Source organism: Berghia stephanieae, chromosome 14 (assembly GCF_034508935.2).
Source record: "Berghia stephanieae isolate SIO BIC M18660-M18661 chromosome 14, UCSD_Bste_1.3, whole genome shotgun sequence".
NCBI classification, from domain to species: Eukaryota; Metazoa; Mollusca; class Gastropoda; order Nudibranchia; family Aeolidiidae; genus Berghia; species Berghia stephanieae.
In genome coordinates this window covers 12,542,933-12,570,269 of record NC_088373.1, presented here as the reverse complement: position 1 = coordinate 12,570,269, position 27,337 = coordinate 12,542,933, and the positions used below count along the sequence as shown (strand labels likewise).

The 27,337-nt window shown below is 35.0% G+C and overlaps 2 protein-coding genes across 9 annotated transcripts in view; both read right to left on the bottom strand.

Annotated features, from left to right (window-relative positions):
* LOC144960167 (uncharacterized) overlaps window positions 1-27,337 on the bottom strand; it is a 289,349-nt gene that overhangs the window by 238,106 nt on the left and 23,906 nt on the right. The window lies entirely within an intron of this gene.
* The window catches only part of LOC144960165 (uncharacterized), a 52,135-nt gene continuing 26,576 nt past the window's right edge, over window positions 1,779-27,337 (bottom strand). For 6 of the 8 annotated variants that reach the window (XM_078893179.1, XM_078893177.1, XM_078893176.1 and 3 more), the window contains 10 exons: window positions 26,602-26,806; window positions 21,471-21,686; window positions 20,073-20,153; window positions 16,708-17,028; window positions 9,825-10,136; window positions 7,471-7,767; window positions 6,585-6,935; window positions 6,011-6,133; window positions 4,659-4,763; window positions 1,779-3,232 (listed from right to left, as the gene is read on the bottom strand). In XM_078893179.1, coding sequence (XP_078749305.1) covers window positions 4,705-4,763; window positions 6,011-6,133; window positions 6,585-6,935; window positions 7,471-7,767; window positions 9,825-10,136; window positions 16,708-17,028; window positions 20,073-20,153; window positions 21,471-21,686; window positions 26,602-26,806 — 1,965 coding nt within the window. In that variant the 3' untranslated portion in view covers window positions 1,779-3,232; window positions 4,659-4,704. The remainder of the gene's footprint in view (window positions 3,233-4,658; window positions 4,764-6,010; window positions 6,134-6,584; window positions 6,936-7,470; window positions 7,768-9,824; window positions 10,137-16,707; window positions 17,029-20,072; window positions 20,154-21,470; window positions 21,687-26,601; window positions 26,807-27,337) is intronic. The other 2 variants (XM_078893181.1, XM_078893182.1) reach the window with 1 other exon arrangement.

Sequence of the window (27,337 nt, the reverse complement as noted above, 5' to 3'; positions counted from 1 at the left end):
ATATATATATATATATATATATATATATATATATATATATATATACAGTCCACTCCGGATAATCGCAACTCGGTTAATCGCAACATTTCCCAAGAAACTGAATTAATTCTATATAAAAGTCACTGGTTAATTGCAACAAACTTCGGTTAATCGCAACAAATTTTCGCCCTCAAAAGTTGTAAATTCAAGAAATCAATCTAACAAAATATCATGATTAAATTTCATCATGGAAGAAACCGTGATAAGTTGAAAAATTGAGAGTGAGATGGGATTTAATGTTAGAGTAATGTGTCACCACTTTATTAGAGAGACAAAAGAGTATAGATTTGTGATGTAATCTGTGGCCATTAGATAGGAGGCGAGGGGGCTGGGGATAGTCTTTACAACAGGTAGACAATGACTGTTGTATAGAGAGACTGAGCGATATCCTTTGTTTTTAGATTGACAATTGTGCATTGTGATCAATGAGTTTGGTGAGAGCTCTATTGTCTCTCATCACGGCTGAACTATTTGACTCTTACAAATGTTAAGAACAAAAGAGTGAAAGTGAATCCAATCTGAATAAGACGTCGACTTGCATCAAAGCTGCTTTTGCTTGACAAATCTATACAGGGCTGTCATATGTTTTTTTTTAATTCAATCATATTGCCCAGTCTGTGGCGGACTATGAACAATGTTCACAACAATTGGTTTGTGTTTACCACTAATGTGTAAAATGTTGCAATAGTAGACTGGACACTCAGCTTCGGTTAATTGCAACTTCGGTTAATCGCAACATTTTCGCTGATCCCAAGGTGTTGTGATGTTGTTTGTTTGTTTTTAAGGGTTTTACGGCGCTTGCAACACATTTAGGTTATATCAGCGCCAGTAAAAAGGAAGAAAATGGGATAGTAAAAAGTTCTAGGATTACAATTAAAGCACCCAAGAAAAAGTAAGACATAGGGGAACTGGGAACAAATAGGGATCAGATGTAGATTCCAAGAGCATACCACCAATGCACCTAGTTTGAGATCACCTATAAGTCTCATCCAGACACAAGCACAAAATCCAACAAAGAAGAATACACTCAAATGCTTGCATTATACATTAAAAATAACAAATATAATAACATATAACAGAGAGATGATTTACAAGGAAAAAAATATCATCTCCCAAAACATTAACTATGCATTTGACTGTTTCCCTCCCAGCTAGGACTCCGGCCAGGGCCAGGACAAAACCAAGTAATCTCATGCCAAGACAAAGACAGAAAGCGTGTTGGAAAACAGATATAAGGGGATAGAAGACACAGTATGTACCTCCCTGCCCACTATGGGAGGTCAGGATCCCCACCCAGGAGGTGTTGCGATTATCCGGAGTGAACTGTATATATATATATATATATATCAACAGCTGATAGCACCATTTATAAAAATAGTACATGCGAAATTATATTAAATGGAATCTGAGGATACACGTCATGAAAGCCATTAAAAGACAAAAGAATATAACACTATAATTTGTGTTCAGATGATATATAAGGGGGCAAGGTGACTGAGTGGCTAAGATATTTTAATGGGATCCAGCTGGTTCTGGATTCAAGCCTCCGCTTCAGGCACTTTCATTTTTTCCCCCTTGGGCTCTATCTAATTTAACTTTCAATTTGCTCTTTTTCAACAACAAGGTCCATTCCCATTGATGACATCTCTTAAACGGATTATCTATATTCCTTGATAGAATGCAAAGGTGACGGCATCTAACAATACCATGCAAAAGGGCATGAAAAAAAAACAAGGAAGAAAAATTATATTTTATTTATTGAAATATGGCACTTTTAAAAATAAATAAGTCTATATCATTGTATACAGTTCATATAACAACAAATCTTTCCTGTTAATATTGCAAATTTTAAAATCATTTTAATAGAAAGAAATAACGATAGAGTGTGAATAAATATAAAATATAAAAATCTGCGAATAACATATTAATGCGTTTTCATCTGTTTAGTAGAGCAAGACTAGTGCATAATATGTTTAATCTTAAGATACGCCTGTTAAATATCACAGATTCAAATATTAGAAATTGACCTTTACAGTGGGCCCTTGTTTAAAAATAAAATTATAATAATTGGGAGACAGTAGAACTTGAGTATCACCATGGGAGATTAAAAAAGCGACCCCACCCCCTCCCTTCTCTCATTCTTCATGTTCTACTGTGTATCTTTCATTGTCACTTTTTTATGTGATAAATACACTTGAGATGTTTTGAGATGCTAAAATACACGAATAAATAAGGCCATTAAAACAAATATAGCATGAAAACTTTTACATAAAATATCAAATTATTAAGATTAATCCCAACTCATCAAAAAGTCTTAATCCTGAGACTTCTTATGAAGTCTCGAGATTGAGATTTTTGACAAATTGAAGGTCATTTTAATCTATTTAAAGGTACTGATGACATAGTGAGTAAGAGCAAACACAAAATATGCTAGAATAAAATACTGGCCTTAAAGTCTTAGGTTCCAGCCAGCATACCAACTTTATGAAGAAAAAATTTAAAAAATTGAAAGGCATCTAGGTGTCGTGACTTAGTTGTGATCCAGCTGCTTTAAAGTGTATGATGTTAAAGACCGGAACTCTTGTTTGATGGGAGTTTCTTTTCAGACGACTTTCTCTTTTAGCTCCACCTGAATGTCTAGTTACTTAATTTACAGTAAAATTTTCTGGCCACAATGAAAAAGGTGTTTAGTCAGAACATGGTTTGTTGTTTGTTTTAAGGGTTTTACGGCACTTCCAACACATTTAGGTCATATCAGTGCCAGTAAAAAGGGAGATAATCGGAAACCAAAAACATTCCAGATGTACAATTAAAAGGACTTGAGGAAAAAGTAAGACCAAGGGGAATGGTTCAAATAGGGAACATATGTAGATTCCAAGAGCACACTATCAGTGTACTTAGTATGAGATCGCCCAAAAGTCTCACCCAGAGACCAGCACAAGTTTCCAATAAGAGGAATACACTCAAATTTTTACAAATCAAATGTTAAAAAATAAAAAGAACAGTACATAACATAGAGATGATTTACAATTTAAAAAAATATCATCTGGCTGTTTATTAAGGAAGAAATCTAGTATTTTCTTAATAATGAGTGGATTGGTGCCTCTCATGTTGTGGTTGTTGTTGTAGTGATATGTCGTGTTTTGTTATTTTGTGGCTCCAACCTTCCCTTGCAACTGCTGACAGTTTCGAGCTGAAATGAAAGAGAATATTTTATCATCATCGTCATTATTTTTATTATTATTATCATTACTACTACTATCATTATTATCGTTATTATTATTATCATTATTATCATCATCATCATCCACCATCATTATCATCATCACTATTTTTATTTTTATTATTATCATCATTATTATTATTATTATTATTATTATTATTATTATTATTATTATTATTATTATTATTATTATTATTATTATTATTATTATCAGCATCTTGCAAACAAATGTATATATATATGGACTTGTAAAATAGAAACGATTGTGAAAAGTTTTTGATCTAAAACTGAAATGATTCATACAATATTAATGTTTTGTATGATGGATAAAATTATATTAAACAATATTACAACCTAAAAACATGGTGCAAATTTGGAAAGCGAGGAGTCTGTTTCAGAAAGACTAGAAGTATAGATAAAGCAAAATAAAACAATAGATAATAAGCAGGTTACAAATAAATATACAAAATTTACACATATAAAACGTATACCACTCCAATGTGTGAACAAATTGATCTCAAAAGAGAAAAGAATGTGCTTTAGTGCACTTTTTCAATTTCAGTCTCTTGACTAAGTCACGAAATCTACGTTTTTCTTAAACTTCTGCCACTGAAATCTTATCATACAACTGCTTAAAAAAAATTCCTCATATTATCTGATTACTTTCACCTTGTTTGTTTGTTTTGTTTTTAAGGGTTTTACGGCGCTTGCAACACATTTAGGTTATATCAGCACCAGTAAAAAGGAAGAAAATGGGATAGTAAAGAGTTCTAGAATTACAATTAAAGCACCCAAGAAAAAGTAAGACAAAGGGGAACTGGGAACAAATAGGGATCAGATGTAGAACCCAAGAGCATACCACCAATGTACTTAGTCCAATGTACTTAGTTTGAGATCACCTATAAGTCTCATCCGGACACAAGCACAAGATCCAACAAAGAGGAATACACTCAAATACTCACATTATACATTCAAAATCACAAATATAATAATACATTACAGAGAGATGATTTACAATGAAAGTATATCATCTCCCAAAACAAAAAATAACTATGGATTTGACTGTTTCCCTCTCAGTCAGGGCCAGGACAAAACCAAGTAATCTCATTCCAAGACAAAGATAGAAAGCAATTTGAAAACAGATACAAGGGGATAGAAGACAGCAAGTGCCTCCCTGCCCTCTATGGGAGGTCAGGAACCCCATCCAGACTTTCACCTTGACTGTTTCAAAACTTGAGTCATGTAATATTATGTCAAAGCCCCCCCCCCCCCCCCTTTTTTTTTCTTTCTTTATCCAACTCATGTGTTATGTGAAAGTAAAATAGATAATTGATAATGACGTTATGAGTTATGAGACCAAAACAACAAAAAAAACAAAAAAAAAACAAGTCCTGACCTGGCAAGAAACCTCATTCTGGTCTTCTACTCAGTGACAATTTATTTCAGGTACGGGATTTCATTGGAACATCTGAAGATGAATACTTATTCCAGCTCCCCTTCCCTGACAAACAAAGTACAAAAGTAATTGTAGTCAAAGTAATAAAAAGCTGCTAGACGCTTTGGAAAGTAATAAAACCAAAATGAAGGTAGCAGCTTAAAAAAAAGAACAAATTACCAAACACAGAACGTTTCGAGCTCAAAACCCTTTTTCAGCCAACAACAGAAAACAATGAAACCATAAAATACATTACTAAAAATCCAGATTGCCGACAGAGAAATATTCAGTATGTCCTCTCTGTAGAAAAGTCTTGGAATGTCAAAGACAGTTTCTTTTCTTCAGTGTAGAAATGGTTCATTAGAGTTTTGACAGATCTGTAACTGGATATGCATAGAGATTCCCAGCATAGCAACAAGTGTCTTCTTTAAAGAATTAAAACGGGCAAATGCCACAATAATTTGAATCATCTTGTTTAGCAATATCAAAATTTTAAGGTGGTGTTACAAGATTTTATATAATTCAAAAACCACTCATCCAATTATTTTTACAGTTTTCAGTTCTATTAACTAAGAATAGTTCTAATAGTGGTGAAAATTTGGAAAAGATATTCTTATAAAGTTTTACAAGAGAAAAAATTAAATAGCGGGCCGTTTTGGGGTTTTTTTTGTGACCACCTGATAATTATAAATATATAAAATTTTGTAATCAGTGTTGAATTTCAACCCTCCAAACAATATATTCAGTGCTGTGCTTTCATCTCTGAAGTACCTCCGAGTGTGTTATGAATGAGTGACACTTGTTGTGTTGACTATAATATTATATCATTATCATTTACACATTTAATGTTTATCATATCTCTTCAAGTAATATAAATCACTGAAATTTCTTTTTTTTTTTTGTGGACAATAAAGATTTATCATCATTATCAAGCATGAGGAATATAACCAGTTTTGTGATATATTCCTGTTAAATATTATTCTCAACTCATTGAAGTACTTTCACAGTCCTGAGTTAGCGGGTAAAATTACATTAGGCTTTATTTTTTTTAAAGGACATAGGGAACAAAAAGACCATTATTGGCAGTGGTTTATCAACAGTAGCAGAATGGCTCACTTGTCATTTAAAAATTGTAAAAATTCTGAGACAGGAGAAAGGTTGGGAAATATGCATACTATAAAAAGCTCATACATGGCAGAGAGGAAAAAAAGGGAACATTTCTAAAAAAGTTAAAGCGTAAAATAAAGATAATATCAGCATAAATAGGCAGTGCAATCTTGAACACTTTGTGAGCCATTAGAAAAACCACTGACCTCTCTTCTTCAGTATGACACTCACGACAATTACAATGATGATGACGATTACAACACCTGTCACCACCCCAGCTATGACAGCCGTATTATCCGAGTCACTCCCAGTATTTGACTTTGCAGCTCCTGAGATGTTGAATTAATAAAAAATATAAAAACTTTATTGAAAACTTGAAGCCTTCACAAATAGCTTTTCTTCTTTCAAAGTGTTTTCTGCGCTTTATTTGAAATGTCAAAAGAATGTCAAAAAATTTTGAGAATGATTAAAATTAAATTAAATGTATCAAAAATGTTGATGTTGTCTTCATCTGTAGACATAGATGTTAAAACTTTCTGACCAAAAAGTGAAAAAAAAATTCTTAAAATTTCCAGTGAAGGATTTGATGGTGTTAAGCTCTAATCATGTTACCTAGTCCACACTTAATCAACACTTTAAGGAGACATTTATTGTTATTATTTTGCAGATGTGTGTTTGTGTTGACAGAAATGACCTAAAGGCAAAAAAACAACCTTTTTTTTTTATCAAAATCTCTATTAAAGCCAAAACAATTTTTAAAAATGACAAAACTTGAATTACCTGATTGAATTACCTTGACTTCAAAGTCGTAGTCTAGTCCCTTGCTTATCCCATTGTTGATGGTCAAGACATATTGACCAGAGTCTTCGCTGGACAAGTTAAACATTGTGAGATGCACTGTACCCTCAGGGAGTTGACCAGGAACGTAACTTACATTGTATCTGTCAACAGCGATTACCTGTTCCTTCGCAGTTCGTTTTCTCCTTCTTGAATTACCATCTTGGACTTTCTTTACAGTGTACGCCGTTGGTACAGGGTAACCAACTATTTCAACGCGTATAGTCAAATCGTTTCCATTTTTCAGTTTCAGCTCTTTGGCTGGATCAAACAATGGTGCAAGCTCTGGAACACCTGGAATAAGAGAAGATCATCATCATCATAATTATTATTATTAACATTATTATATGTGATCCAGCGTCTCAAAACGGTATTATGTCGGGATGAAACTCATGATAAAAAGTCAAATTAAAACTAAACTGGCCAAAGACATGAATTACTGGTATTTAGCATTCTAAAATATGATATTCATTCTCCTTAATAAAGCAAATAAACTCAACGCAAGTCTGATATTTCTGGCCACAAATTCAATTTTCAGCAACTTAATCATCCCGAACTTAATACCGTTTTGAGACGAGGGGTCACATATTGTTATCATTATTACTATTATTATTATTATTATTATTATTATTATTATTATTATTATTATTATTATTATTATTATTATTATTATCATTATTTATATTATTATTATTCATATTATTATTTATATTATTATTCATATTATTATTATTATTATTTATACTATTATTATTATTATTATTATTATTTATACTATTATTATTATTATTATTATTATCATCATCACCGTCATTGGGATAATCCTTACATTGGACAAAGATGGACACAGACTTGTTCATCCCATCACCAACTTCATTGTCAGCAACACAGTTATAATCCCCTGTGTCAAGACACAACATCTTTTTCTGTCCTTGACCCCTGACCTTATATGGCCCTAATGCCATGTCTTGTAATGGGATGACCTCAAAGGGTCTTTGACGGTGTACAGTTATGCTGGGTTTCGGGTTGCCCTCAGCATCGCATACAAAGGTCACCATTTCATTAGCTGCGACTGTCACTTCTTGTGATTCAGTGTTGGCGGTGAAGTCCACTACTTTAGCTGCATCTGAAATGTAAACGAATAAAAACTGACCAAAAAAACTTGTTTTAAATTTAAAGATGCTTTCAGAGCCATAGGGGCATAATATTTTTATTTTTTAAAAATTTAATCTATGTACTTTTTATTAGTATTATGTGCAGTGTTTTACTAACGAGTTTATAATGTAAAATCCTACAAACTGTGGAGTGATCCTCAACAATATTGGAGGTTTCCACAAGAAGAAGAAGAAGAAGAAGAAGAAGAAGAAGAAGAAGAAGAAGAAGAAGAAGAAGAAGAAGAAGAAGAAGAAGAAGAAGAAGAAGAAGAAGAAGAAGAAGAAGAAGGTAAAAAGTTTATCCCGGATTCTTTGGCGTTGGATGAACAGAATAATAATTTCGTGTTACCCTTATGAAAGGATCTTAGTCTATTGCTAACTTCTTACCATCATATCTAACAGACCCAGCTTGGTGGAAAATTTAAGAAGTTAGTTTAACAAAATTAAATCATTTAATAGGTGGCCGGGCTCCAATGAAAAGTCATTACTCTTGACAAAACATCATTTTTCAATTTTGGCCAGAAAATTTTAACATCTGGTATCAATTAAAATGACTTCTACCTTGTCAAAACGTCTCAATCCTGGGACTTCAAAATAATGTCAGGCTTGAGACTTTTTTTTTTTTCTAACAGGTTGGGGTCGTTTTAATTGATCAATATTTGAAGGTAAAATTTTTCTGACCTTATAAACCATGTTGGATATCATTAACCAAATGCTAAAGTCTATTGGATTCAAGTCATGACTTAATCATGGGCAATCATCATCAATAGAAATAATAGTCTAATTACTAGGAAAATCTTTCAAAAATTGATTTTGAGATTTTGGTGGAAAATGCTATTTTACTATCTTGAAATAATTTTATTGAAGTCCAACTTCTTAAAATGGACTATAAAGGCACGAAAAACACAGTCGAAAAGAAAGGGTACTGGTAGTAAGAAAAGTGTGAAAAACAGAAAGCTATTTTGTTATTTTCTCAATATGTCATTTGTCTAAAGGTATGGGATACTGTTTCAAACGTTTCTCAGAATCTATTCAATGAAATTGTCTGAAAATTTCCAGTTATCACAGAGATAATGGCTTATGTGTATTTTGAATTATAATCCAAATTATAAATTTTTAACATCCATTTTGTCATAACATTTTGATTCTCAACTTTGTAATGTTCAAATAAAAATTCCATAAGCTAAAGCCGTAAAATCTCTCTATGATGACACATCATGGTACAATGTTGACAAGAGGAAAGAATATGGAGGTTATCCCTTCATTAGTAATGGAGAAACGCTTGCCACAAGATATGCCAGGCCCCCAAATTAGGTCGCAAAACGGGTATCAACACAGATAATTCATATTATTCACGAAAAATGTTGTTTTTTAACATATAATGACGATACAGAATGATTAAAACCGCCCAATATAAGTAATTACATTTTTTTTTTAGAAAAGACCCAAACAGCCCTTTAAAAGTAAGGCAGGGAAGTAGTGTTAATAGTGTGAGAGGTTGACCAGTCTTGTTGAAAGACAAATGACTGATTGGGATAAAGTGAAACAAAGTCTGGAATAATTTTTTTCTTCTAACAATCTTACATAATTTTGCTTGTTCAATTTTGTCGATGATGACGTGTCAATGAAATGTAATCTAGTCCTTCCCTGGCAACTTACTCCAGCAGACACAATAATTTATTTTTTTTTTTTTAGGAAAACATGCTGCTTTCATGTTAAAATTTCTACAACTTTTCTAATTAGTTTAAATATTGATGACTTTGGGTTGAAACTTAATAATAATAATAATAATGGTATAGATTTATAGTGTGCCAAACATCCCTTCATCAGGAGGGATCTGGGCGCATAACATAGATTAAGTCCTAACACAGTACACGAATAACGCTAATTATACACATAATCAAAAGAAAGGCTGTCAGAATAAGAATGTCTTCAATCGACGCTTGAATTCCTCTAGTGAAGACGAACTTCATAAAAATGACCTTTTACCAGAGATTCTTTGAAACGTTTGTGTTTAATTACAACTCACATTGGTCATTAACAGTTATGATGATCTCCGATGTTTTGTCGTAACATCCAGTCATATGCTCAGCTTCACATTTACATTTCGTGTCGTTAATCTTCCCAAACGTTAAAGTCTGGCTAACCTCGTCTATAAAACGCTCCGTGTTGAGACTTTTACCACCAGTGCATGTAACTTTCACCTTGGAGACCTCTGGATACCCTCCATTCACTCGACATTTGAAAACGAAAGGGATGTCACTCTTTACATTTACATAACCACCGTTTTCTATAGGCTGTCCGTTGTTTATTGTCATCACAGGTCTGGAAGATGGGGGCTCTGTAAATAGATAGAATTATAAATGGATAAAAAAAATATAATTAAATAAATTATAAATAAATTAATTAAATAATAAATAAATAAATAAATAAATAAATAGAAAATTATGTGATTAAACAGTGCTGCTGATGGTGACAAAACGTGAAAAAGTAGGAAAATGTTGAGCGATTGCCTTTAAGCCCCATTTTTACTGCACTAAACCCTAAACCCAACATTTAGAGCAATTGAGATGATAGACTATCATTGATACTCTAGCTAACTTCTGGAGAGTGGGAAACTGCATCTGTGTGTTCCACCACACATCAACTCTCTCATTGCTAGCACATTGTTTCGAGAAAATGTAATTTTTAAAAGGAGGAAATTCCTCCTCTGGACTCCAAAATCGCGGATTTCCGCGGATCCGAGGAAAACCATCAGCACTGATTAAAATTATTTTTGAAAGTATTTCCCATATTCCTTACAACACTCAAAACATTTCACGATGTGTCATTAATTAACTTGATAAGCCGGATGGAGCAAATTCTGAACAAGTGTGTTTGAGACAAAGCAAGAAAGAAAAATAAAAGGAAAAAAAATTTTAAAAATCAGTCATCCTCAACTTGGGGGTCGACCCTCATACCTTCTGACCGGTTCATACAAAATTTTTCAGAATTTGTTCTTTCTGGCTTACACGGTGCCTGCTCCATACGTTCTCAAATGGAACAAACTCTATTTCATATGGTTAAGCCAGCTATTAGGCATTTTGTTTGTACAAATACTCTTACAATATCCATTAAAAGTAGAAAACGGTAAGGGCTGCCTGAAGCTGGTGGTCGTAAAATACTAACGAAAGAGTGAAAATGGAAAGGCTTCGTATGGGAACAAAACAGACAATGGACGTTTCGGGTACAAACCCTTCGTCAGCACAACAATACACAAATAAACGTGGAAAACAAATAAAATATAATGAAAAATAACTTGTATCGTCTGTACTCAATGGTGGTTGCAGTATGAATGAAATGTTAGCGTGGCGTGGGTAGAGGATAGGTGCCCCAGGGGGGTGATCTTATTGATAAGCAAAGGTCAGCGTCAGGGAACAGAACTTTCCAGACAATAATGGAAGATAAAAGACATATTGGTAGTAGTAGTATAGTAGTAGTAGTAGTAGTAGTAGTAGTAGTAGTAGTAGTAGTAGTAGTAGTAGCAGTAGTAGTAGTAGTAGTAGTAGTAGTAGTAGTAGTAGTATGTAGCAGTAGTAGTAGTTGTAGTAGTAGTAGTAGTTGTGTAGTAGTAGTAGTAGTAGTAGTAGTAGTAGTAGTAGTAGTAGTAGTAGTAGTAGTAGTAGTAGTAGTAGTAGTAGTGTAGTAGTGGTAGTAGTAGTAGTAGTAGTAGTAGTAGTAGTAGTAGTAGTAGTAGTAGTAGTAGTAGTAGTAGTAGTAGTAGTAGTAGTAGAATGCTGTAGTAGAACAGTAGGGGGTGGTGGAGGGGGCGAGGTGAAAGGGTCACGGCGGAGGTGGGGGGGGGGTTGTTGGATGAGCGAAGGTCGAATCTTCGCGAAGGAACGATGCGATAGTAAAGTGGAATACACCGATAAATAGATAGATGGATAGACAGATAGATAGGTAGATAGACAGAAAAGAGGGGAGAGAAGGGAGAGAGAGAGAGAGAAAAAAAAAATTAAGGGGGGGGGGGGGGGTTTGGTTTGAGGCGGACCGGTAGAGAGGGGGAACTAGAGATAGAGGGGGGGGGGGGGGAAAGAGAGAGAGAGGGGCGGACAAAGAAAGAAAGAAAGAAAGAAAGAGGAGAGAGAGAGAGAGAGAGAGAGAGAGAGAGAGAGAGAGAGAGAGAGAGAGAGAGAGAGAGAGAGAAAGGGGGGAGGGGAGGTGAGAGAGGGCGAGTAAACAGCCGAGTGATAGCTGGGTCTATATGTATATTAATGGATAAAAAGTGGATGATTGGACACAATGAGAGATAGCTAGGAAGGTAGATGACTATGAATCGGTGGATAATCAGTAGATAGATAGCTAGCTTGCTCGATAGATAGATAGATAGATAGATAGATAGATAGATAGATAGATAGATAGATAGATAGATAGATAGGTAGGTAGGTAGGTAGGTAGGTAGAGTTGTAGTTTTAGTAGTATGAACAGTAGTAGTAGTAGTAGTAGTAGTAGTAGTAGTAGTAGTAGTAGTAGTAGTAGTAGTAGTAGTAGTAGTAGTAGTAGTAGTAGTAGTAGTAGTAGTAGTAGTAGTAGTAGTACTACTTGCGGAGACTCTGTCTGGAAGATGATGAATTTGCGCTTCAACGTGATCGCATGCTCGATTTTTTTAGGGCACGGGAATATCCCGAAAGGGTTTTGCTTAACGCTGTCCGGAAAGCCAGCCTCGTGTCAAGAGAAGCAGCAATGAGGCCTCGCAATGCCAGGAAGCAGGAGACACAGCATCCCATTTTAGTCCTCACGCATCACCCCCATGCCGATCAAGTGAGGAACATCCTATTGCAGAACTATGGGATCCTCCAGGCGGGCGAAGACACCCACAGAGTTTTCTCAGAACCCCAGTTGGTAGCATATCGACGGGATCGTAACCTGAGGGATCTCCTTGTCAGAAGCCGCCTGGAACCCATACCCAGGGATGGACCTAAAGCCAGATCGTGTATGCGACCCCGATGCAAGACTTGTGGGCACCTGTGGGAGTATGACAGAGTCAGCTTTCCAGACAAGATTTGGGACATCAGGCGGCCGTTTACTTGCACTGACCGTAATCTAGTCTATGCGATTACGTGCTCCCTGTGTGGGATTGCTTACGTTGGTGAGACCGGAAAGAGGCTGGGTGACAGATTCGTGCAGCACTTGCGTGACATATCGAACTGTGCAGACACAGCAGTGGCCAGACACTTCAATCTGCCAGACCACTGCGATGTACAGTGTGTGCGTGTGTGTGCTCAGTTTTTGCCATTCGGACACTTCCGCCCGTCGACGTAGGGAAACTCACCTGATCAAGTTGTTGGGAACGCTGACTCCACGAGGACTCAACACCAGGATTGACCACCACTAGATGTCAACGTCACCCATATTCATCACCACTGCTGCTCTCACTTCTGCCACTACAGCTACTGCTGCTGCATACTACTACTTCTACTATTCTACTACTTCTACTACTTACTTACTACTACTACTACTACTACATACTACTACTACTACTACTACTACTAACTACTACTACTACTACTACTACTAACTACTATCTACTACTACTACTACTTCTACTACTACTACTACTACTAACTACTACTACTACTACTACTCTTACATACTACTAAACTACTATCTACTCTATCTACTCTACCTACTCCTACCTACTATCTATCTATCTATCTATCTATCTATCTATCTATCTATCTATCTATCTATCTATCTCTATCTTATCATACAAGCAGCTAGCTATCTATCTACTGATTATCCACCGATTCATAGTCATCTACCTTCCTAGCTATCTCTCATTGTGTCCAATCATCCACTTTTTTATCCATTAATATACATATAGACCCAGCTATCACTCGGCTGTTTACTCGCCCTCTCTCACCTCCCCTCCCCCCTTTATCTCTCTCTCTCTCTCTCTCTTTCTTTCTTTCTTTCTTTCTTTGTCCCCCCCTCTCTCTCTCTTTCTCCCCCCCTCTCTCTCTCTTTCTCCCTCCCCCCCCCCCTCTCTCTCTAATTCCCCCTCTCTACCAGTACGCCTCAAACCAAACCCCCCCCCCCCTTAATTTTTTTTTCTCTCTCTCTCTCCCTTCTCTCCCCTCTTTTCTGACTATCTACCTATCTATCCATCTATCTATTTATCGGTGTATTCCACTTTACTATCGCATCGTTCCTTCGCGAAGATTCGACCTTCGCTCATTTAACAACCCCCCCCCCACCTCCGCCGTGACCCTTTCACCTCGCCCCCTCCACCGCCCCCTACTGTTCCACTACAGCATTCTACTACTACTACTACTACTACTACTACTACTACTACTACTACTACTACTACTACTACTACTACTACTACAACTACTACTACTACTACAACTACTACTACTACTACAACTACTACTGCTACTACTGACTACTACTACTACTACTACTACTACTACTACTACTACTACTACTACTACTACTACTACTACTACTACTACTACTACTACTACTACTACCAATATGTCTTTTATCTTCCATTATAGTCTGGAAAGTTCTGTTCCCTGACCCTGACCTTTGCTTATCAATTAGATCACCCCCCTGGGGCACCCTATCCTCTACCCACGCCACACTAACATTTCATTCATACTGCAACCACCATTGAGTACAGACGATACAAGTTATTTTTCATTATATTTTATTTGTTTTCCACATTTATTTGTGTATTGTTGTGCTGACGAAGGGTTTGTACCCGACACGTCCATTGTCTGTTTTGTTCCCGTACGAAGCCTTTCCATTTTCACTCTTTCGTTAGTAAAATATCCATTACAGCCTATATCCAGGTGTACTCTGTCATACTTCAAAGTGATACTAAAAATTTTTTTTTAAATAGAGCTTTTATATAGCACAATATCCAAAGCGCTTTACAAGGGGTCCCTGTCCAACAGCAACATTTAACATTTACGACAAGATATGATGCCTGTAAGGCGATATTATAATTTTTTCGGATGGAGACAACGCTGTTAACGACCAAGTACTCATTTTACACATGAGTACAGTGAGAGAATGTGAGTAAAGAGCCGTTTCCAAGGACTCAACTATGCGCTGAGCGAGGCTCGAACTCAGGACCTTCCGACCTGAAAGCGAGTGTCATACCACTAGATCACATAGCCGCATGCTAAGCTGCTTGAAGCTGTGGACTGTAAAGAAAAATAAACAAAATTGAATATAACATCTTCAAAAAGGACAAAATACCAAACACGGGAACGTTTCTGGCTCAAATTGGAATGTCATTCCAAGATTTTTCTACAGAGAGGACGAACTCAATATTTCTCTGTCGTCGATCTGGTTTTTTTTTTTAGTAATGGATTTATGATTTCATTGTTTTCTTTTGTTGTTGGCTAAAGAAGAGTTTTGAGCCCAAAAAGTTCTGTGTTTAACATTTTGTTCTATATTGAAGCTGTTAGATTCATTTTTGTTAATTACTTATCCAGAGCTGCCCATTTGAAATGTAGAAAATTTGTAGTTGCTGAGGGAAAAAATATAACGGTCCTAATAAATGGCATTATGAATAAATTATTTGCCCTCAGCATAATCAAAATATGTCCCAAGTCCTAAATACAGTTTCTAAGCAACCGAAATTTCCTTTTCAAAAAGATTTAATGAATTAAAAAACGTCTATGCCTCGCCACTCTCTAACGGGAGCCAAAAATTCGTATTTCTACGACTTTTTTGTAGCACTAGGCAGGTATGATTTTCCTGTCATACTTGTGTAGATTGGGGTAAATTGTAAGAAGAAAACGGCATATTCAATTATAATTATATAAAACCAGGGTCAGAGTTTATGCTGTCTTTGTACAAAAAAAAAGACATGTATAAAAGTGATTTGTATTGAATGGAAATTTAGAGCAAAGATTAATAAAGCGCAATATCCACTTAAAGTGATCAAAGTGCTCTACACAGGGTCCCAAGCAAAACTTAACATGTAGGACAAGTCATGTCAATTGTTAGGCGATATTATGTTTTCCAACAGAGACAACGTTGTTAATGACCAGGTACTCATTTTACACTTGAGTACGATGAGAGAATGTGAGTAAAGAGCCTTTTCCAGGTGCTCAACTATGCTGAGAGTGGGGCTTGAACCCAGACCTTCCAATCCAAAGGCGAGTGTCATACCACTAGACTGCATAGTCGGAACATTGCTAGGTGAATATAAGCATGGTGAATCTACGGAAAAGCTCTGTATAACTGTTTTTAGGTATGTATCTAATTATATGACAGTATCAATGACAATACAGGAGTGACTGATATCTGTCTCTCTCTATCCCTCTCCCTCCCTCTCTCTCTTACAACAACAGGAGTAGAATAATGTCCAGTTAAATTCCCATAATATCATCAATTATTCCACAACAGAGCAAGTAGCTGAGAGGAAAATGAAATTTTGACTGTACTATATTCTACTTCTATTATGGATAGCAATAACAAAGAACTTTTCATAACTCAAGTAGCAATCTCGACATGCGGCTGTGTGGTCTAGTGATATGACACTTGCTTTCGGATCGGAAAGTCCTGGATTCGAGCCTTGCTCGGCACATAGTTGAGTCCATGGAAAAGGCTCTTTAATCACATTCTCTCACTGTACTCAGGTGTAAAATGAGTACCTGGCCATTGACAGCGGTCTCTGTCGAAAAAAAAAACCCAATTGTAATCTCACTTAACAGACGTCATGTCTAGTTCTACATGTTACGTGTTTCTGTTGGTCAGGGACCCTTTGTAAAGCGCTTTGAGCACGTTTAGTGGATATTGCGCTATATAAAAGCTCAAGTATATATTTTAAAAAGCTCAAGACATGATTCAAACTACATCGTAGCTGTATTGTTATTCATGCACACTGTGCAAAGATAGTGTGACCTCACCTTGAATTGTAACACTCTTACTCTCACTCTTGTTGAAACTAGGGAAGATGGAATTGGTTGCGACACACGTCATGGTAAGAACTCCTCCTTTCTGCGGCACAACTTTGAATGTGTTTTTGTAAAAGCCAGATTGGGTGCCAGGGGGTTCTGGTTGCCGAGTAACGGCACTGCTGTCACTGGCTATAACCACCACATTGGGTTTGGGGTTGACACTGCTTATCACAACATTACAGGTCGCGACGAAAGAGGTGCTGGCTTCACATTTCTTGATGGCATGTCCCTTGTTTTCATTCAAAATGAGAGAAATTACTTCTGGACCATCTGTAAATTATTTAAAAAAAGAATAATACAGTTGAAAACAAAGTGTTACAGAGGCAAAAGTGGAAAGGACATGTGCAGACCTGTTATCCGTGTCAGAGGTTAAGTGATACCGGTCTGTTGAACTTCATTATTTATTGTTTTTGGGATTTTTTAAGGTTTCATAGTGAGTGCTTGGAGAATGAGAATAATAATAATAATAATAATAATAATAATAATAATAATAATAATAATAATAATAATAATAATAATAATAATAATAATAATAATAATAATAATATATCTTTATTATGGCAATTTGTCATTTAGTTACACTTGTTATAACATTATATGACAACTATAACCCCCCCCCCCCTCTCTCTCTCTCTCTTCTCTCTCTCTCTCTCTCTCTCTCTCTCTCTCTCTCTCTCTCTCTCTCTCTCTCTCTCTTTCTTTTTTTCTTTCTTTCTTTCACGCTTGCGATATACACAACATAAACATATTCATGTCATTTTCAAATCATTAAATTTGTGGCAATTCGACACCAAATATTATCATCATTATCAATTGGTCAATTAATCTAACATTAAATAAATTAATCAGTCAATCAGTCAACGCATCAATCCTTGGTTTTGCTGTACCATATGAAATATTCAACATTTTTATTGCTGATGGAACGAACGTTCATTTATACTTGTTAGTTCTACATTTAATCTGACAAAACCTTCTCCCAGATGGTAAAAGACTAAATTCATGGTATAAAATATGTTTTTTATTGTTGGTAATTGAGAATGCTTTCCTTTCTATTGCTTTTCCATGAATTCTTTCTACTCCATCAAGAGGATGGTTTATTATTTTTGATGCCTCTTTGATTGATTTTGAAATTTTTGATTTATCTTTAAGTTGGCAGCCGCCAAACCATATGGTGCAACCAAACGCAATTACACTTTTAATCAATGAGTGATAAACTCTTAACATAGTTTTCAGCCCTACTTGAAATGTTCTCAATTTCCTTAGGATGTATAATCTTTGGGCAAGTTTCTTAGATATATTAATATGTTGAGAGAAATTGAGGGAACTATAGATGGTTATTCCTAAATATTTAAAATATTCAACTATCTCAACATCATCTTTACCGATCGTCACACGCTTTAAGTCGTTTTTATTTTTTACACCAAACACCTGTTTTTTTCGTTTTTTCAACATTTAATTCAAGCTGATTTTGTTCACACCAATCGGTGAAATTATTAATTTGTTTGAAATAATTCTTTTCGGTAACTTTATCTTTTAACAAGCCAAGAATAGCAGTATCATCTGCATATTTCACTATAAAACAATTTTCAAAGGATGGTCTGCAGTCGTTGGTGTATAAGATGTACAGGATTGGGGAACTCACGCAGCCTTGGGGACATCCGTTCGACAACGTTCTTTTGTTGGAGATATGTTCACCCAATTTTACACATTGCGGTCTATGGGTCAGAAACTCTTTATACCATTTAATAAGGTAGTTTGGAATATCTATGTTGCACAACTTTTGAAGCAAAATATCTGTGTTCATGGCATTAAAAGCAGATGAAAAGTCGACATACAGAATTCTGGCGTAATTCGAGGGCGTTTGGTCAAGGTGTTTTGAGATCGAATTTGTGGCGGTTAAAAGTGCGTCTTCTACACTGAGATGTTGCTGGTATGCAAATTGGTACGGATATATCAATTTCAGGTCATGAGATTTTTGTAGGAGAAGAAGATGAAGAAGAAAAAGAAAAAACATTTCTATGTCACTATATGCCAATGACTCAAAGCATTATACATCAATTGCATAAAATTTACAGTTATGGTAAAATTCCTCACATTACAAATCTGCTCCCATACAGTACACACACACACACACACACACACACACACACACACACACACACACACACACACACTTTCAGTGTACTTAGTTTGAGATCACCTAACAGTCTCATCCAGACACAAGCACAGGTCCACACTCAAATGTTTACAATTAATCATATGTTTAAACTGAAAAAATAACAGTAAATAACAGAGAGATGATTTACAAAATTGTTAAAATATCATCCCCCAAAACTATAACTATACATTCGACTGTTTCCCTCCCAGCCAAGGACTCCGGCCAGGGTCAGGACAAGACTAAGTAATCTCATTCCAAGACAAAGACAGAAAAAAATTGGAAAAAAGGTATAGGGTGATAGAAGACACAGTAAGTACCTCCCTGCCCTCTATGGGAGGTCAAGAACCCCAGCCATAAAAAGTGGATATTTGGCATCCGTATATCCAGCGCAATACCCACTACATGTGCCCAAAGTGCACCACAAAGGTAAAAAGTCAATGTATAAAAGCTAATAATTATAATAATACATAACAAACAAATGATTAACAATGAAAAAATTATCATTTCACAAGGAAGGATCCCCGATAGGACGAGGGGGAAAAATATCTCAATCCAGAACAAAGACAGAGAGCAACATGAAAACGGAAAACAGATACGACTTAATTTTGCACCACCCACAGCAGGACTCAAACCCAGGAACTACAAGCACAAATAAGAGTGTCACACCATTTAACCGAAAAGATGCTCAAAATAATTAGATTACATTAAATCCTCTCACCTCACATGCCTTTTCTTCCATCCCGAAGAAGCAAAGCATAAGCAGAAACAAAGTCTGTAGAAATGCATTAGAGGTGAGCACATTAACCCTCTCCTTCCCACCTACAGCAAAATCGTCACATTTGTTACAACATGATATACATTTTTTCTTATTCAGATTTATTTTGTACATCACAATGATCTTTGTTTAATTAATAAGAACGTGAAAGTTGTTTTGTAGAGAGATTGTTTGAGATTTTAAAAATCCATTTTTCTGCTTGCCATTTTATGGGAAAATACTGAAAATGATCGGAAAGGAGAGAGTTCATGTGATCCGTGTTCCTATAACTGCTGAGCACTCTAGGCGATACATACTCATCAATATGACAAACATAAAAATAATTAGAGATGTTCTATTGTAGAACTGACAGTCTTTTACTTGAGACAAATAAATACCTACAAGCAAATTTGGGGATGAACCAAACAACAGCTCCGTCTCCGACTGCAGAGATTGCCATGCATCTGTACTCTTGATGACTGTCTGTGGGATGCAAAAGAAAAAGATAATTTATTTATTTCTTCATATGTAGCTAGCTGATATCGTAACATAAGATGACCAGTTCTTTTTTTCAAGTCATCATTAATTTCATCAGATCAGAAAAACACAGTTGCCCCAACAAGTCACAAGCAAAAAGAAAAATGTAAAATCTGTCTTCATCTCCTTGTCTCTCTATCTCCTCCTTTCTCTCATTTTCTTTTCCCTTACACACACGCATGCACACACACACACACACACACACACACAAACACACATTTTTACCTTTAATGCTTTCTTTTCTTACCCTCTTTTTATCACTCTCTAACTATTATGCAAATGGAATATAATATATTTCCTTTTCTTATCTACGTTTACCTGAAGGCTTAAGGCTGAAATGTTGTTTATTTTGTATTGTATCTTTTACGTGAATCATTTGTACTCCCTTTATGTTACTCTCCATTGTATTGGCTCATTTAAGCACCTCTAAATTTGAGATTATTATTTCTTAATAGAATCAAAAGGGATCTAAAATTACGCCATCCTTTTTTGTTGAGGATAAGATTATTATTTCTTGATAGAATCAAGAGAGATTTTAAATTACGCCATCCTTTTTTGTTCAGGATAATATTGTTATCACTTGACAGTATCAAGAGAGATTTAAAATGACATTATCCTCTTTTGTTGCAGATGCGCTAAATTATGTAGAATCAATTATACTTGAAATGGACTCCAACATCAATTCATGGACTGAGTATAACGACCTAGCTGATTTTCTTAGTAGTAATTTGAGCCAATGGCTAATAGTAATAGAATTAAGCAAAAAATTTAAAAGGTTTGCAAGTTACACCTATATCAGTCTGTAAAAAAATAGTTTTATAATTTTTAGCTTTGCCTCTAATTCTGTGCTCAAAGATAAAAATAGAATAGATTATTATTATTATTATTATCATAATCATTATTATTATTATTATTTTATTATTATTATTATTATTATTATTATTATTATTATTATTATTATTATTATTATTATTATTATCCTCATTATTATTATTATCCTCATTATTATTATCATTATTATTATTATCCTCATTATTATTATTATTATTATTATTATTAATATTATTATTATTATTATTATTAATATTAATATTATTATTATTATTATTATTATTAATATTATTATTATTATTATTATTATTATTATTATTATTATTATTATTATTATTATTATTATTATTATTATTATTATTATTATTATTATTATTATTATTATTATTATTATTATTATTAATATTATCGTAAACTATGTTTAGCGCTCACTATTTGGGTCGTAGCGGACGGACAAAGTAGAAATGACTGAATTGTTGACTTGATCCTTTGCCAGTTCGAATTCTATATTCCACCAAAGAGGTCTCCCAGGAGGGGGTCCTCCATCCTTGAGTCGACACTGACACGTGTCAGTGACACCTTTTTTGATGTAACCCTGGTTTGCATCGGTATCGTTGGGGCAACCGATCAACTCTGTTTGTGGTAATACTGCACAAGAAGGAATAAATAATAATAAATCAAACACATATGGAAACATTTTAAAAATCGCATTAAAAAAAAAAAAGAGCTTTGACATAGCACAATATCCACTAAACGTGCTCAAAGCGCATTACAAGGGGTCCCTGACCAACGGCAACACTTAACATGTAGGACGGGACATGACGCCTGTTAGGCGATATTACTTTTTTTTTCGGACAAAGACAACGCTGTTAACGGCCAGGTACTCATTTTACACCTGAGTACGGTGAGAGAATGTGAATAAAGAGCCTTTTCCAAGGAATCAACTATGCGCAGAGCGAGGCTCGAACCCAGGACCTTCCAATACGAAAGCAAGTGTCATACCACTAGACCACATAGCGACATAACAAATCAAACACATATGGAAACATTTTCAAAATTGCATTTACAGAGATGACAACCGATAATGGCAGTAAGACAGGTTTAGAGTTTTATTCACGATCAGGTTTTTTTTTCTTTCTTTTTGTTTGCGAAAGTCAAAAGCACAAAAAGAGTTTATGCGAGGCTATGCGTTCTAGTGGTATGACACTAGTCTATGGATCAGAAAGTCCTGGGTTTAAATTCAACTCTTGAGCGGTGCACAGTTGAGTCCTTGGAGAAGGCTTTTACTCACATTCTCTCACCATACTAAGGTGTAAAATGAGTACCTGGCCGTTAACAGTGTGTCTGTCGGAAAAAAAAAATGTTGTAATATCGCCTAACATGTTGCTGTTGCCCTTGTAAAGTGTTTTGAGCATATGTCAGTGATGATAAAGACAATTTGTCAAAAAGGAGGACAATGTACCGGTCCATCGGGCAAACTCAAGCCGAAATGCAAAAATTACATAAACAATATGATAGTGATGGCATCTTATGTTATAGTCTAAATATATGCAAGTCATCAAGAAAGATCAACTACCTCCTATTTTACTTCCCGCGGAAGATTATCATCATTGATATTTTGTGGATATTGAACTATATAATTATTAAGTTTAAAAAACCCACCCTTTTTCACAAACATTTTTTTCACCTTTCAAAAAGAAATACAACTCATGAATCTCACAAGCCATATTTTCTTGAAAAATGAGTTAACTCTTTCCTTACCAATCATTTTCAGTATTTTCCCAAAATGGGAGGCTTACCTAGCAGAAAAATTGATTTTTTAAACTCAAACAAGTTCTCTACAAAACAACTTTATGTTCTTATCGATTCAACAAAGATCATTGTGATGTACAAAATAAATCTGAATAAGAGAAAAGTATATCGTGTTGTAACGTGACGATTTTGCTGGTAAGAAGAGAGTTAACAGTTTCTTTACTCCATTTTTTTGGATAATAAGCAAAAACAAAACTTTCCCTCAAAGAGCTAAAACAGGACACCCTAAAGCTCACCACCGTCGTGATCCAAAATGGCAGGATGTTTGAAGTATAATCTGGATATAAAACTATAATCTTAATTTGTTGTTATCTGTTTTAACTTGTTCAGCGGCCTTGGCCAAACTGTGCGGCCAGAGCAGAATCTGAACTGGCCAATGGCTGCACAGTGCAGCCAGTCTTGAAAGGCGAAAATAATAATGTCATCTGTAAATTGAACCAATAGTATCATTTCTTTCATCAGAACGTTCAATTGGCCCTTATTGGGGTATTTTAATTGAAATTTTGCCCAGAATTCGAATGTCGCTTTGTCTTAGCTTGTCATTCTCATGCTGCCTCAATCAGGTGTCAGCCATTTTGTGATGGAAATACGAATATAACCTCAGCGCTGAAAGAGCTCAATTACTAATTTTAAAAATCCTAATCCTGAGACATGCCAGGGTATTTCCTAATATCAGTGAAGATGGTGACAAAAAGTGAAAAAGGATTAATCCCTACTTTTTAGAGCAATTGAGATGATAAATTATCACTGATACTCCAGCTAAGTTTTGGAGAGTAGGTAGGAAAAGGCATCTATTTGTTCCTCTACACATCAAGTCTCCCACTGCAAGAACATTTGATTGAGGGAAATTTAATTATTTTTGTGAAGGAGGAAATTAATCCTCTAACTACAAAATCGCAGATTTCCACAGATCTTTTTCTCCAGATTGCCAAATCCAGACAGTTGGCCACTGTGTTGTTGACATGTTTTATTGAAATGTAACTGAAACTAAATTATTGTTTTCTGTGCAACCTTTTGTTGGGTTTTCTCAGTAGCATTATAACGTGGATTACCAGGTTCGTGAAGGGGACCACAGAATTATTCCTGCATCAATCTTGATACATTAAAAGTTAAACATCTTAAAAATAGGGAATAAAAGTGTGATTTCAAAAAACTTGTTCCAATCTAATTGGATGTGTAAAACCACTCTTCCAGAGGACTGGAAACATACCTTGTGGAATTGATCTTCTGGATTCAGTGTGGTGGCATCTATTTTCTAGTCTTAATATATGCAGGCGTCAAGAAAGATCATCTCCATCCCTCTTTTACTTCCCATAATCCTAATAATCTGCCTATATACCCTCTGCTAAAATAGTCATGCCACCTTATGAATTAATATGTAACCCATTCATTTTTAGTCCTCTAAAGAGCTGATTAAATACACACTTCCAAATACCATGTGTGTGACGCCATGACTTTTCTGCCCAATTAAAAGTCTTTGTATTGAGATTCAAAAGAAATATGCTATCAAAAAATAGAAAATTTATTCAAGCTTAGATGTCACAAAATACGTTTTAACATCATTAAATCATCAAGAAGTAAAATCAGAGAAAAAAAATTAATTTAAAAAATCGGGTTAGGACCTTTCTACATCCTACAGGAAAAATAAGGTAATCCTGAGAAGAGAAAAAAAAGGGAGTTGGCAGTTCCACATTTGTTCTTCACAGGAAAAACAAGGTAATCCTGAGAAGAAAAAAAAAGGGAGTTGGCAGTTCCACATTTGTTCTTCACAGGAAAAACAAGGTAATCCTGAGAAGAAAAAAAAAGGGAGTTGGCAGTTCCACATTTGTTCTTCACAGGAAAAATAAGGTAATCCTGAGAAGAAGAAAAAAAGGGAGTTGGCAGTTCCACATTTGTTCTTCACAATTCTTTTTATCATCTAGTAGATGGAACAACATACATTTGTTGACACCCAAGATGAGACATACTGCTTGTCGGGCAACAGTATCATTTCAAACAGAGACTACTCTGCATTCCACAGAGCACCTGAGAGTCCAAATCATCGTATGTGTTCAAGAAATCCCTGAAAACATTTCTTTTTGCATGTTATATGTTTCCTTTAAAATTATTTTGTATTGATGTAAAGCGTAATGAGTCTCGTAAATACGTTGTTATTGTTATTATTATTACTATTATTATTATTGTTATTATTATTATTATCATCATCATCATCATCATCATCATCATCATCATCATTATTATTATTATTATTATAATTATTATTATTATTATTATTATCATTATTATTATTATTATTATTATTATTATTATTATTATTATTATTATTATTATTATTATTATAACATTGATGATAATAATAGTACAGTCAACTGGGGTCACTTGGCCTAAAGGGCTGACTTTGCCTCTGTATATTTAGACAAAATAGATTGCATTTAGATTTGTAACAATTATTTCTTTTGATGAAAACTCAAGTCCCCCAATGAAGGAAATAACAAGAGCAAGCCTGAGAATACTCAAAATGCTCCAAGTCGGTAGAGGCAAAGTTGACGGTAATAATAATAATAATAATAATAATAATAATAATAATAATAATAATAATAATAATAATAATAATAATAATAATAATAATAATTAATAATAATATGAATTATTATTATTATTATTATTATTATTATTATTATTATTATTATTATTATTATTATTATTATCATTATTAGTATTATGATTATTAACAAAGATGACAATATTATTATTAACAAAGATGACAATATTATTATTAACAAAGATGATAATATTATTATTAACAATGATGATAATGATATATATAGTTTACCTCATAAGATTTTTTTAAAAACAGAGGCTCACTACATTCATTCTATAGCATCATATACAAGTTCATACATTCGACTACAAAATCACCACAACAGTCACATACATACAGTTCAAAGTTCACAGAGAATCTTGATTCGAGTCCCGCTCTGATTGGCGCATAGTTGAGTCCTTGGAAAATGTTCTTTACTCACATTCTCTCACTGTACTCAGGTGCAAAAAATGAGTACCTAGCAATTAACAGCATTATCTCTGTCAGAAAAAAAAAAATGTCATTTCGCCTAACGGGTGTCACATCTCGTCTCACCTGTTAAGCATTGCTGTTGCCTTGGAATGCGATGAACATGTTTAGTGAATATTGCGTTGCATAGCCGCCAACCCACCAAGCTTATTAAGAGGGAGTTTTGGTCAGAAAATCAGGGAGATTCAGAAAAAATCAGGGAGATACATAAATGTATAAATCTACATTTCAAAAGACTGACAGCCTATCAGGTTGTCTCTTGGGCTAGTTATAGTTGAATTAATCCTCTCTTAAGCGAAATTACAAAGAGCCTGCACATGCACTTAGAACACAAACAATCTCCATCCATGAATGTCTCTGGCAACTACTAATGAACTAAACATACTTGATATCAAGATACACTATGACTTGAAACAGTTTTAGAATGACCAACAATTGAGTTTAACAGTTTTTTTTTTTAATACTGGAGATCGGTGAGACGGGCAGGAGATGAACGAAAAATGTGGGAGTCTCCCGCAATTTCCGGTAGGATTGGCAGCTATGGCGTTGCGTAAAAGCTCAAGGTTTGCTTAGTGCTTTTATCTTTTTTTTTTTAAGAAGAAGGAGAAGAACAAGGGTGATCCTTCCCTTTTTTTTTTTCTTTTCTTTATTTGTTTGTTAGCTTGTTTATGGACTACTTACCAAGGCTTATTTCTGTTTGAGTAAATTTAGTTACTCCAGAAACAACAGGATAAAATTTAAATGAGTAATTTCCAGCAGTTTTTAACTCTTCGACAGGCAACATCAATTCACATGTGTAGTTGAGAAGGGTAGAACGAGGCGGATGAGCTCCCTCTTGGGTTGTACTCTTACTTTCAATATATTGGGTTGGAACAGTACTGGGAAACTTGAAAAAAATGTTTTTAATGAAAAATTTATGGTTGACAATAAAGGCTAATTTTTTTTTTTCCATTTCTAGGCGAATAAAGTTTATAAAATCTTATAACTTTTCAAACAAGTTGAGTTATTTTTATCAATGTGAAGCATTTATATTCTGAAGAAGAAGAAGAAGAAGAAGAAGAAGAAGAAGAAGAAGAAGAAGAAGAAGAAGAAGAAGAAGAAGAAGAAGAAGAAGAAGAAGAAGAAGGAGGAGGAGGAGGAGGAGGAGGAGGAAAAGAAGAAGAAAGAGGAAGAAAAAGAGGAGGAGCAGGAGGAGGAGGGGAAGGAAGAAGGGAGGAGGAAGAGAAAGAGGAGGGAGAACAGGATGGGGAGGAGGAGGCCGCAGAAGAAAAGAGATACAGAGAGAGAGAGAGAGAGAGAGAGAGAGAGAGAGAGAGAGAGAGAGAGAGAGAGAGAGAGAGAGAGAGAGAGAGAGAGAGAGAGAGAGAGAGAGAGAGAGAGAGAGAGAGAGAGAGAGAGAGAGAGAGAGAGAGAGAGA